Source organism: Schistocerca serialis, unplaced genomic scaffold, assembly GCF_023864345.2.
Source record: "Schistocerca serialis cubense isolate TAMUIC-IGC-003099 unplaced genomic scaffold, iqSchSeri2.2 HiC_scaffold_1319, whole genome shotgun sequence".
Taxonomy (NCBI): Eukaryota; Metazoa; Arthropoda; class Insecta; order Orthoptera; family Acrididae; genus Schistocerca; species Schistocerca serialis.
In genome coordinates this window covers 22,450-36,449 of record NW_026047535.1, presented here as the reverse complement: position 1 = coordinate 36,449, position 14,000 = coordinate 22,450, and the positions used below count along the sequence as shown (strand labels likewise).

At 36.5% G+C, this 14,000-nt stretch overlaps 1 protein-coding gene across 1 annotated transcript in view; it reads left to right on the top strand.

Moving 5' to 3' along the window:
* The window catches only part of LOC126439380 (DNA helicase MCM9-like), a gene marked incomplete at its 3' end in the record, with an annotated part of 123,658 nt that overhangs the window by 88,129 nt on the left and 21,529 nt on the right, over positions 1–14,000 (top strand). The window contains exon 9 of the mRNA XM_050090562.1: positions 12,602–12,748. Within this exon, the coding sequence (XP_049946519.1) occupies positions 12,602–12,748 (147 nt within the window). The remainder of the gene's footprint in view (positions 1–12,601; positions 12,749–14,000) is intronic.

Genomic DNA, 14,000 nt, shown 5'->3' with positions numbered 1-14,000 from the left:
TTTACACTGTACCTGTGGTAGTGTTTATGCACCTGTACAATAATTCTGTCTAGTGAACATCCATGACATACCAAACAATCACAGCAACCTTAGTTTAGCACATTGAAGAATTGTTTAGGACTAGGTTTTCGCTTTGGAGGTATCTCATCTACACTTATGCTACTGGTTCACATAATCTGTGTTTGGCTATTTCAAATCAATGGTGAGAAAAATGTGATTATTGGGCGATTGATTATTCCATCTCGTTGCCTGTTTGTATCCTCTGTGATATACAGAAACTGCTTGTACTTCAGGAGAGAGGCTTTATCATAGCAATCATGCATTCCAAATATTACGCTGGTTGGCTTTCTCTTATTCACAGAATTTCAGAGTTATTTGCGTGGAAAGGCTTGCAGGGTGTATACGCCCAGGACAACTGGGAAATCCTGGAAAAAACATGGGAATTTTTACATCCTGAGAGAAATCAGGGTAAAACCCAGAAATTTTTCAAAATTCTGGAAGGTTTCCATTGTTTTAGATTTCAGTTAAATTTTGACTGCTAGGAGCTGATACTCTAAAGAAGAGTTTTTTACCTTAGCCCGCTACTGCAGAATAATGCTGCAGCAATAAAACCATAAATGAGAGAATAACACAAAAATAAAACTACAGCATCATCTGTAACAATAAAATGCAGTAAACACACAGGCTTTTGCAAAACACAAAATGTGTTGAAGGCTTTAGGACAAAAATTATACAGTGCTTTGGAACAACAAGTGTCCTACTATGAGTGTGAGATCACAGCTGTTTATATTTCTAACTGGTCACAGGAAAATATTACGAATGGTTGTTTGGTAAGTGTTACTTGATAAGTAAATTTCCTTTTACACAAGATGAATTATGTTATGTGTGAGACTGAGAGATGAATTTCTTAAATCACAGAGTGTTTGACTCTCATACAAAACTTAACACTTTGAGGACCAGTCAGTTGGAAAAATTTTGAGCCCAAAAGACTAGCCATTTAAATGATTATTTAAAATCTTACTGGCACATTTGTGTTTGATACATCTTGAAGTGTAGCACAGACTGAGAAAGACCAAACTTCAAGATTAGTTTTTCATGTTTATTTTACTTCTTTCATAAATTATCAATTATGCAATAATGATGGCAAAAAGTATAATTGTGCTTCAAAAAAAGGGTGAGGTGAGTTCAGGATTTTCACACGTAATTGGCTTTTCTATAGAAAAGTCAAAGTGCTTGACAGAACATTTATTCAGCCAGTTAACCCATGAAATGTTCAGTGCACAGTAGTGAAATTTATAATTGTGCTTTTCAGAAATATTCAGCTGCTGCAGTTTAAATTGTGCTCTTATGATCCTGCCAAACCAGACCCTCGGAAAAAAAATAGCAAAAAATTTTTGACAGCTAATATTATATGTGAAAGCATAGTTTTTCTTGTAACTATACTGTATGTATATTAATTTAAATCATTAACTGTTTGTATTTGTGTGTCTCCGCTACTTAACAGTGATGTTGCTTGGGAGATTATGTCACGTGTCCTACATTGTGAACATCTGCTGTCATTGGCTGGCGATATCACATCAGCTGTGTTGGGTTCCATTTTCTAAAGCGCCGGAAAGTTCTATGCCAGTGTATGAAACCTGTACCCTTTAAAGGACTGACAAGTTTTAAAGCTCCAAGGGAAAATATATTGCCACTTAATACGAAAAAATGTACGTTCATCCTGGGCATAGTGTGTGTCTACCTGGGAAAAGTTGTATCTTTAGCCATGAAATCCAGGGAAAAAGTGGGAATTTTTTTCCTTGCCCGCATATACACCCGAAGTTGCAGACAAGTTATTCTAGATGTCTCTATTTTATGTGGTTTGTTACAACAATGAAAACAATCAATTATTGACAAAATTATTTAATTGGATAGATAAAAAAATCTACTCACCAAGCAGTGTCAGAACACAAAATATAAAAGATGATTGGAACTGGCAAGCTTTTGGAGCCAGTGGCTCCTTCAGGCAGAAGGGGTGAAGGGGAAGGAAGAGGGGTGCAGGAAAAGGACTGGAGATTACTGCTTAAACATTATGGATGAGTTAATAAGAGTGAAAAGCTAAGTGCATTGTATGTAACAGAGGTGGGAGGGTGGTGAAAAATAGACAGCTAAGACAATGAAAGACATAGAAAACTAAGACAGAGTGAAGCAAAGAGTAGTTGCAATGAAGAAATGCTGAGATGGAAGAAGTTAATGTAAATTAAGGCCAGGTGAGTGGCAAGAACCAAGGACATGTTGTAGTGCTAGTTCCCACCTGCAGAGTTCTGAGAAACTGGTGTCTGGGGGAAGAATCCAAATGGCGCATATGTATCACATTGTAGAGCATGCTCTGCAACAGGATACTGCAAGTCGCCAGTGTACACGCTCTGCCTTTGCCCATTCATCCTAATTGGTAATTTGGTGGTAGTCATGCCAATCAATGTAGAATGTCCAACAGTCTTTACATAACAGCAGGTATATGACATGTGTTGTTTCTCAAGTGGGTCTCCCTTTCATCGTATATGTTTTGTCAGTTACAGGGTTGTTATAGATAGTGTAGTAGCAATTTTCCTTTTCATAATATTGTTACATTCCATCCTGGATTTTCCATTGTTTGATTTTCTGTATCTTTCATTGTCTTACCCATCTATTTTTCATGGCCCCTCTCCTGCCTCTGTCAGAGTGCAGTGCACTTAGCTTTTCACTCTTATTAACTCATTCATGTTGTTTGAGCAATAATCTCTGGCTTCCACCTTTAAGCTCTCAGGTTTTCAAATGTCGTCTGATGCAGTCCCCAACATTCGGTCTTTCTTTCTCATCCTGTACAGTAAGTATCCCCTGACCTGCAGTTCTGGGTGACTTTCCCAAAATCTACCCCTTTGCGTAGACCTCTCCAGTCCTTTTCCTTCCACTTTGACCTTTCAGCTTGAAGAAGGAGCCACTGGCTTCAAAAGATTGCCAGTTACAACCGTCTTTTGTGCGATATATTGAAATACAGATTTGCTCATGAACAGAAATACATTTACTTGATTCGCTCTCATATGTAACCTTTTCAAACAGACTGTTAAAACCATTTGTATCAAAAGGAAAATTCACTTTAGAAAAGTACTAACAATGTTCGCACGCACATAAAAGTGCATGCAACTATCCAGCTACTGGAACTAGTAGTCCGCTCCTCAGGGAGCAAAGAGGGATGAGTTAAAAAGGAAGGGCAAATCACTCAGATACCAAAATGAGAGACATCCACCTGTGACCCCCACAAAAAATTCAAATTATTCAGCAAAACATAAAATTCATATCTATGATATTATGAAAGGGATACATTGTTTGTGTGGAACAACAATTTGAGGCATGTGCCACAGAAATAACAACTAAATTCTACCCAATAATAGTGTTGGCTGTCTACAGGGCTCCTTCAGGTGACATAAGAACTTTTCTGCATTCAATGGAACTCCTTCTGTTAGAGTTACTTTCAAAAGCGAAGGATGTTGTAGTTTTAGGTGATTTCAGTATAAACTTTTTGACAGAAAATAATAATAAAATAGACTTTGAGGTTGTGATGACCTTACATAATCTGACATCAGTAATAAACTTCCCAACAAGAATTACATCCGAGTGCCAAACTATGATGGACAACATTTTTTTAGATGTAAATAGACATCAGAATTATATTGTCAGGCAGGTTATAAGTGGGCTTTCAGATCATGATGGACAAATTCTCACTATTTATTATGTTAATCTGTTGAATGAAGAGGCAAAAGGAACTTTCAACCACAGGTTGCAGCAAATGGATTGGTCTTTAGTATATAGCCATGATGATGTTGATACTAAATTTAACTGTTTTATAAATGAATTCTGTGCTCTTTTTGAAGAAATATTTCCCAAGAAATGGGTCAGAAACAGTGCTTCCAATTCTGTAAGCAAGCCTTGGATTACAAAAGGTATAAAACAGTCATGTAAAACCAAAAGGGATACTTATGCTGCAATAAGATTCTGTAAAGATGTAGAAAAATGGGAACACTATAGAATATACTGTAAAATTTTGAAGAAACTAATACGGAAATCAAAAGCCCTTTATTATGAGAAGAAAATAGATAATTCTAATAATAAAATAAAAACAATTTGGAGCATTGTAAAAAAAGAAACAGGAAGAGATACAACAAGTAAAGAAGATGTAAATAAAATCAGATATGAAGGTACCCTAGTAGATAACCCCAAAACGGTGGCTGAGATTTTTAATAAACACTTCTATCAGTAACTCAACAGATTGATTGCAAGCCCATTGTTGATGAAGCTGTAACTCTTTGTCAAGCAGTATATTCAAACACAATTTCAAAAATGCACCTTAATCCTGTCACTGTAGAAGAAATTCAAAAAATCATCATGTCTCTAAAAAGTACGCATTCTGCAGGGGTTGATAATATATCTAGTAATTTATTGAAATATTCTTGTGTATGGATAAGGGACATTCTCTGTCATATTTTCAATGCTTCCCTTCAGAAAGGTGTTGTTCCCAGTAGACTTAAGTATGCCATTGTGAAGCCCCTGTACAAAAAGGGTGATAAAGTTGAACTAACTGACTATCAACCTATCTCTTTGCTGACAGCTTTCTCCTAAATTCTAGAAAAGCTAATACATGTAAGAATTACTGATCATCTCACGAAGAATGGAGTTCTCAGCAAGAGCCAATTTGGCTTTCAAAAGGGCCGTTCAACAGAAGACGCAGTCTACGCACTTGCAAATGAAGTCCTAGAAACCCTTAATGAAAAAATGCTAGCACTTGGTGTCTTCTGTGATTTATCCAAAGCGTTTGACTGTGTTCATCACCAGATTCTCTTGCAAAAAGGCAAAATTATTAGGAATAAGTGGTGTAGCAGGCAATTGGCTACAGTCGTACCTCCAAGATAGAAAACAAAAAGTTGTCTTGAATAGCTCGGGTGGAGTATGTGACACTTCCTCAGATTCTGAATGGAGTTCCATTACATGTGGAGTGCCGCAGGACTCAATTCTTGGGCCACTATTATTCCTGATTTTTATAAATGATCTACCATCATGTACAAGCCTGCCGTGTAAATTTACATTATTTGCTGATGATACCACAATTTTTATGAGCAGTAGAACAGACAACAATCTTGAGGAACTCATTAATCACATACTCTCAGATGTGGTTAATTGGTTCAAGGTGAATGATCTCTCATTAAATTCCAGTAAGACCAGCTTTATTCAATTCTGTACAAAAACAGAAAAAGAGAGAGAGATAAGTGTGACATGTGGTAATCAACCAATAGTTAGAATGGAAACAACAAAATTTCTTGGAGTGCACATTGACAAGAAAATGAACTGGTCTTCACATATTATTGATCTCTGTAAGAGGCTTAGCTATGCTACCTATGCTTTAGGGGTTGTCACTACATGTGTTGAACCTAACACAGCAAAAGTGGCATACTGTGGCTATTTTCATTCTCTCATTGAGTATGGAATTATTTTTTGGGGCAACCAGCCATTAGCAAGGAAAGTGTTCATTGCACAGAAGCGAGCTTTAAGAATTATATGTGGATTGCGCCCAAGAGACTCGTGTAGAAATAGTTTTCGTAATCTTAAAATATACACAACTACATGCCAATATATTTTTTCCCTCATGTGTTTTGTTTGTAAAAATATAGAGATTTTTCAACCAAACAGTAATTATCATGAGCATAACACACGGAGGAAGAATGACATACACAGTGAACTCAGAAATTTGAGCTTGGCACAAAAGGGTGTCCACTAGACTAGAGCAAAACTCTTCAATGCTCTTCCTCCCGAAATAAAGACAAAGATTCATAACAAGAGTGAGTTTAAGAAAGCACTAAAATATTTCTGCTAAAAAAAGCTTTTTACAGTCTAGATGAATTTTTAACTAAATAAATTGTAATATTTTAATATTATATAATACAAGTTGACATAATGCCACTAAGGATTTTATTTAACCTGAGCTCTGTATCTGTGTGTGCTCTGTATCTGTTTTCTGTAGTGTTTTATGATTCTAAGAAAATATGTCTTTTCTTTTTCTGTATTGCTGTCCAAAGAATTTACTGTATAAATTTTTATATAATTATGTACTCAAATTTCTGTATATGCTATTAGATTATCAGATTGTACTTGTAAAAAACTGACTCGTTCCACGTCCTTATGTATCCAACACAGTTGGACCTATGGAACACGAAATAAATCAAATCAGATCATATAGAGGAGACATTCAGTCTCAGACAAGCACAACAGGAAGACTGCTGTACATTTTAGCTTTCGGGTGAAAGGCCTACTTGTGTGTGCGCGCGCGCCCACACACACACACACACACACACACACACACGCACACGCACATATATATATATATATATATATATATATATATATATATATATATATATATATATATATATATATATGGCTTGTGTCTGTATGTGTGGATGGATATGTGCGTGTGTGCTAGTGTATACCTGTCCTTTTTTCCCCCTAAGGTAAGTCTTTCCGCTCCCGGGATTGGAATGACTCCTTACCCTCTCCCTTAAAACCCACTTCCTTTCGTCTTCCCCTCTCCTTCCCTCTTTCCTGATGAGGCAACAGTTTGTTGCGAAAGCTTGAATTTTGTGTGTATGTTTGTGTTTGTTTGTGTATCTATCGACCTGCCAGCGCTTTTGTTCGGTAAGTCACCTCATCTTTGTTTTTATATATATATATATATATATATATATATATATATATATATATATATATAAAAAGAAAGATGATGAAACTTACCAAACAAAAGCGCTGGCAGGTCGATAGACACACAAACAAACACAAACATACACACAAAATTCTAGCTTTCGCAACCAATGGTTGCCTCGTCAGGAAAGAGGGAAGGAGAAGGAAAGACAAAAGGATATGGGTTTTAAGGGAGAGGGTAAGGAGTCATTCCAATCCCGGGAGCGGAAAGACTTACCTTAGGGGGAAAAAAGGACAGGTATACACTCGCACACACACACATATCCATCCACACATTGAAATATGTCTGCTTGTGTCTGTATATGTGTGGATGGATATGTGTGTGTGTGTGTGCGAGTGTATACCCATCCTTTTTTCCCCCTAAGGTAAGTCTTTCCGCTCCCGGGATTGGAATGACTCCTTACCCTCTCCCTTAAAACCCACTTCCTTTCGTCTTTCCCTCTCCTTCCCTCTTTCCTGATGAGGCAACAGTTTGTTGCGAAAGCTTGAATTTTGTGTGTATGTTTGTGTTTGTTTGTGTGTCTGTCGACCTGCCAGCACTTTCATTTGGTAAGTCACATCATCTTTGTTTTTAGATATATTTTTCCTACGTGGAATGTTTCCCTCTATTATAACTATATATATATATATATATATATATATATATATATATATTCACACAAGCACAACTCATATGCGTGTGACCACTGTCTCTGGCATGCTGTGAAGTAGTTGTTGACAGCCTTCCTACCAACAAAAACTTTTCTGAACTGTGCAGGTGGGAATCTCCCCGCAGTGTATCCTGTGTTCCATACCCCCTGGTCTCTACCTTTGTTAGTCCCTGTCCTCCTCTTACCTGTCCCGTTCCCTGCTCCCACTCCAGCACAATACAGCCTTTCATTCCATCAGTGCACCCACTAGCCCTTTTCCCCTTCAATACTTCTTTCTTTTCCTCACTCCCCTCCTCCCCCTAAACTTCCCAACTGCATCTGCCATCCCTACCCTGTCCCCACCATGTCCCTGCACTCTCCCACAAGCTGCACTACACATTCACCCACCTATCCTGCTATTCTCCCCTCTTCTGCCCATCCTGTGCCTCCGCTTTACCCCACCACCTGACTACTGCTCCCATCATGCGCCGTTACGTGTAGCAGTCTTTTTGTTGTGCCTGTCTGCAACTCAAAGTCTTCTCTATGTGGTTAGCAGCTATTTGACCTTCTTTTCATAATACTGTTGTTATTTCATCCTGTACTTTCCATTGTTTGATATTCACAACTATGGATGCTCATAATCTGACACAGTTTTTGTTGCACAGTAGCGGTCTCATCTTAGCAACAGTAATATAGAGAAACAAGGGTGGATACAGTGTTTGGAGAGATTTATGAACTACGTTATTGTTCATCTATTCATGCATCTCACTAATGACCATATTTTCTTTTCATTGTATACAATATTCACTTCTATGCCTTGTGAGTCCCACAGCAGGTGTGTCACTTTTGTCATTTGATTCTTCCTTATTTCTCTTTATGACTCAGATTCGTTGGTGGGCGTACAAAGGACGTAAGATTTTTTCATTATCTTTCAAGTTATCAATAGCTGCAATATGTGTATTCATTTTAAACTTTGTAATTAATGTTGCTAAGTTGGATATGTTATGATATGTGGAAGAGGTACTGACATAGGAAAGACACAGTGCAAAGTATTTGTATTTGTATTTATTTATTTATCCTATGGATCACATATTGTACAAAGTATACATGATATAGGACAAGTCATTTTTCTTAACAAATATGTAGTTTGGAGAAAAAAAATGGCAATGGACTGCCATTTAAAAAAATGTACACAAAATTGTTCATTGATGAATATAGTAACTTCACATACAGAGAATACAAACAATTTACATGGGGAACTAAGAAACATGTAGGCAATGTACTGCTACTTTAAATTTACACAAATAATCACTGAGATTACAGAATAGTGAAAATGTCAACTGGAAACACAACAGAAACATGTAGGCAATGTAGTGCTACTTTAAATTTACACAAATAATCACTGAGATTACAGAATAGTGAAAATGTCAACTGGAGACACAACAGAAGGACAATGTCATTTAAAAACTACATTAAACATGAAATTAACATTGAGATTTCACAGACAGTTAAGTTTTAATACTAATAGAATGTGTACTTGTACATTCAAAAGGCGAGTAAAAAAATTTTGGGAAGTGAAACTGAAACATAGTTGTGTATAGTAGAAATTAGGTTATTATTTTGCCTACAGAATGTTTTACTCTAATCACAGTATTTTTACAAAGGAACTTTATAATTTTTCATTTCCAGGAATTCTTGTACTAAATAGAAACAGTGCTTTGTCAAAAATGCCTTTAGTTTATTTTTAAATATTGGATCTGGAGCAGTTTTTATTTGTTCTGGAATTTTATTGTGTAATACGACACCCAGATGAGTTATATATTTTTGGTATGATGATTTCCGTGAAAAAATTTGATGGATATGATTGCCCTCTGGTATAATGAGTGTGTATATCATTGTTTTGGATTAATTTGCCTGTTCTTGAGAGGTATTCCCTGGTGAATAGAATTGTTTCTTGAATGAATAGGGATGGGATGCTTAGAACATTAAGTTTTATAAATTGACATTTACAGGATTCCAGCTTTTTGAGGCCACAGATTGTCCCCAGTGCTCTTTTTAGTAGTTTAAATATATTTGTGCTGTGAGTTGAATTTCCCCAAAAGATGATTCCATAGCGGAGAAATGAGTGGAACTGCGCATGGTATGCTTGCATTAGTGTGGATTTACTTGTAGTAGATTTTAGTATTCTTAGTCCATAGCACAATGATGAGAGTTTCTTTGATAAGTTGTTTATATGTGTGTCCCATTTTAAATTTTGTTGGACCCATAGACCCAAAAATTTTGTTGCATTTACATTTTCAATTTTATCATTATTTAACTTTACTTGGATGGTTTTTTGATTGGATGTGGGAATTAGATGGAAGTTGATACATACAGTTTTCCCACTATTAACAATTAGGCCATTTTTGTTAAACCACTCAGAAAGTTTTTTCATAGAGTTATCAGATATTGTCTGAAGGGATTCAGGGTTAGATCCAGTCAACACTATGCTTGTATCATCAGCAAACAGGATAGTTTTTTGTGGGCTCATACGTTCAACAAGATCATCTATGTAAATGAGGAAAAGTAATGGCCCTAGAACAGAACCCTGGGGAACACCATATCTTATTGTTCTTTCCTCCGAGAGGAAAACTGTGTTATTTATTTTATTCTGTACATTAATATCGTATTGAAGTGATACCTTCTGTCTGCGGTTTTGTAGGTAAGAGCATAGCCAGTTGTGAGCCACACCTCTTATTCCTCTTCTTTCCAATTTAGCAACCAGTATTTTATGATCTAGTACGTCAAAGGCTTTAGAGAGATCTAAGAAGATACCTGCAGCTATATCATGTTGGTCAATTGATTTCAGTATGTGAACCAACAGTTCAAAAATTGCTGTCTGGGTGGATAAAGATTTATTAAAACCATGTTGTTAAATGCTGATTGGTGCGTGGTTTTTTATGAAATTTATAAGCCTGTCATAAAAAGGTTTTTCCAGGATTTTTGAAAAGATGCTTAATATGGATAATGGTCTATAATTGGATACTAAATCAGGGGAACCTTTCTTTAGTAATGGTGAGACTTTAGCTATTTTGAGAGCATCTGGAAAAATGCCAGTTTTTAATGATTGGTTGTAGATGGTTGTAATGGCTTTGCTATATGGGGAGCACACACCTTTAATATGAGGTCAGGTACTTCATCATAGCCACTAGAGATTTTATTGGGTAACAATTTTATTGTTTTCCTAATTTCATCAGGGTTTGTTTCATAAACAAACATTGTAGCATTAGTGCTGTTTGACATATTGGTGGAATTGAAGAACGATACCTTGCAGTTTGCCTGAATGAGATCTTCTGCTAGTGAGGTGAAATATTCATTGAACTTGTTTACAACTGTGTATGGATCTGTGACCTTAGAGTCATTAAGTGTTAGAGAAATGTTTTCCTTTTTAGGTGTTGAACAACAAGTTTCTTTTTTAATAACTTTCCACATAGCTTTCATTTTGTTTGAAGAGTTTCTTATGAAATTGTCATTCCATAAAAGTTTTGCCTGTCTAATCACTCTAAGATAAGTTTTTTTGTAGGCTTTACAATAGTCAGAAAATTCTTCAGTGACTATGTATTTTTTGGAGCAATATTGGAGAAATCTGTTTCTCTCACTAGAAATTTTGATTCCTTTTGTTACCCACGACTTTCTATTTTGATTGCTTGAAGTTTTTGTTTCAAAAGGAAATGCTGTATTAAAGTAATAAGTATGTAAGCTTAAGAACATATTATCAACAGTTGTTTGCATGTAAACACTGTCCCAATTTTCCTTAGCTAATAGGAAGTTAAAAATCCTAATATTGTCTTCTGAAAAGTTTCTTCTTTGAAATACTTTTTTGGGGCTGATTTTACTATTTTCCATGCCAACACTCAGTAGCTGAGCATCATGGTCACTGTATCCCAGTGAATTTGTAACCAGTATCAGTTATGAAGATTTGATCAATTATTGAATCAGTATGCTCTGTTGATCTTGTTGGAGAGTGTATTGTGGGGATCGTATTAAAGGATTTGGTCATGTTTAACAAATCAAGTTTAGCATTACTGTTTTTTGATAAATCAATGTTAAAATCGCCACAAAGTATTGTTCTCATATTTAATGAGCTGACACTATTCAGCAGAACTTCTAATTTGGTCATAAAATTTGGAATATTACTACTTGGTGCTCTGTATACATTTATAATTATATATGTCTAAAAAGAAAGATGATGAAACTTACCAAACAAAAGCGCTGGCAGGTCGATAGACACACAAACAAACACAAACATACACACAAAATTCTAGCTTTCGCAACCAATGGTTGCCTCGTCAGGAAAGAGGGAAGGAGAAGGAAAGACAAAAGGATATGGGTTTTAAGGGAGAGGGTAAGGAGTCATTCCAATCCCGGGAGCGGAAAGACTTACCTTAGGGGGAAAAAAGGACAGGTATACACTCGCACACACACACATATCCATCCACACATACACAGACACAAGCAGACATTTGTAAAGGCCAAATAATTATATAGTTTAGTTCAGGCAGCTTAACCATAGAAAGCTCAAATTCCTTATCTTCAGATAATGCAATCTGTTCATTTAGGCCTACCTCACTTTGTTTAATGAATGTAGGCAGTAGTTAATAATTAGGGTGTGAAGGAATATATTTTTAAAAAATTTAGCAAGCCCATCAGAAGGAGTCATGGTATGCAGGGGGTAACCAGGAAGCCAACAATGACAAAGTCAAATTCAGGAAATCTAATGCAGATAGTTTTTCCATTTTTGTGCCCTCTTTTTTACAAATCACTCTCATTAAAATCTGCCATTTGAATGTGGTCTGGCAAACAAATTTCAACATATAATGTGTTCAACAGTTGTAGACAATTTCTCCTTTCCTAGTTGTGATCTGTAGCAAAGTTGATCTTGCAGCATGTGAAATATTCATTATACTTTTGGCAAAATGAGCTGTAAGTTGTTTATTTCTTGTTGATTACATAACTACACGATAAGCTGTTGTGCTGTTGTCAAGAAATAAACAGTTTGGAGCTAATTTTGACAGTCATATTATAACTGTACAGAAGCTGTGGGCTCAGCAAAGAAGAAGTACATGCAATCACCAGATTATTTCTGTCACTATCTCTATGTAATTTATGTTTGTGAACCAATGTTTTATGAATTTTCTGTTATCCATACTTGTATATTACTCCATCAGGAGAATGGAGAATGGCAACTGGAAGCTGGTGCTTTGGTTCTTTCTGATGGAGGAATTTGCTGCATTGATGAATTTAATTCCATTAGGGAACATGATCGTGCTAGCATCCATGAAGCTATGGAACAGCAGACAATCAGTGTAGCTAAGGCAAGTACTTAAGAAAATGATATTCCATTTCCTTTTACTCTGTAACAAAAATTGGTTAATGCCAATTTTTAGCCAGTGAAGTATAAATTATATTAGTTATTCTAACTAGTTATAAATAAAAGTATTGTTTGAAAATAACTACTCCTACTCATATTATACGTACTTGAACAGATGCAACATTTAAACAAGGGATGAAAGATGAAATGAATGGGTGGTTGTAAGGTGGTATGATTAGCTGACTTAAATAGGGCATCACTTAACATGAGTACACCTAAAGATGAAAATGTCAATTCATCAGAACGTGTGCTGAAACATTTATTTTAAATCTGATGATCCTTCCCTACAGGGAGTTAATAATCTTATTGTAGACGTCGGTTTCTTGATGACAGACTCAAATGCAAAGTACCTCACCACTTGGTAGCATGTTTCCAACAGGTGTAATAATTAGAGACTACTAGTATGTTCTATGCAGACTTTAGAGAAAATGGCTCTAATACCAGTACAGTTGCACAAAAATGGGCATATTCGCTCTGATACATACCCCAATCTATGTGCTGTAATCATCTCCCCCTTCCCATCCCTCTTCCCAGGCAGGCTCCCCCTTCTTTCCCTCTTCCCCCTCTGCTACCTCTCCCTCCCTCTCCCCTCCTCTCCCTTCCCTTCCCCTCCCTTCCCTTCCCTTCCCTTCCCTTCCCTTCCCTTCCCTTCCCTTCCCCTCCCTTAACTCTTGTCATGTAATGTGGGCAGTGGTAAAGAAACTAGGCTCGCAGTTGGGATGATGTAAGGTTTATGATGCAACTCGTGGTCAGTCCTAGAACATGTCCCTTGAAAATAATTAGAGTGTGAAAAAATGCCATGTTGTACTGTAGTTCGGGGTCCTTGTGAAGCTGTAGGTTCCCCTATAAGTCTCTGGGTTGGTAAGTTAAAATTTTGGAAGAAGGCAAGGTTTTTTTATCTCCAGTGAGATTCTGCTTAGTGAAGGGCTTCAGTGTTCAAAACAACCTTCAGGCTTACCTTAACATTTTGCTACTGATGATCAGATGATTAAAGCCGTCTTCTCCTCTCCTGCCTCTGCCTCTGAACACTTTCTTCTCTGCCCACCATATCCCTCCCTACACTTATTCGAGTAGTGTCAATAATTAAAAATAAGTGTAAATCTCTTAAATATTAAAATTACATACAGCACACAATTGTGCCATGACACCCAGAGTTGGCAGTGGCCATGTATGTGTCACTTTGTGTGTGTGTGTGT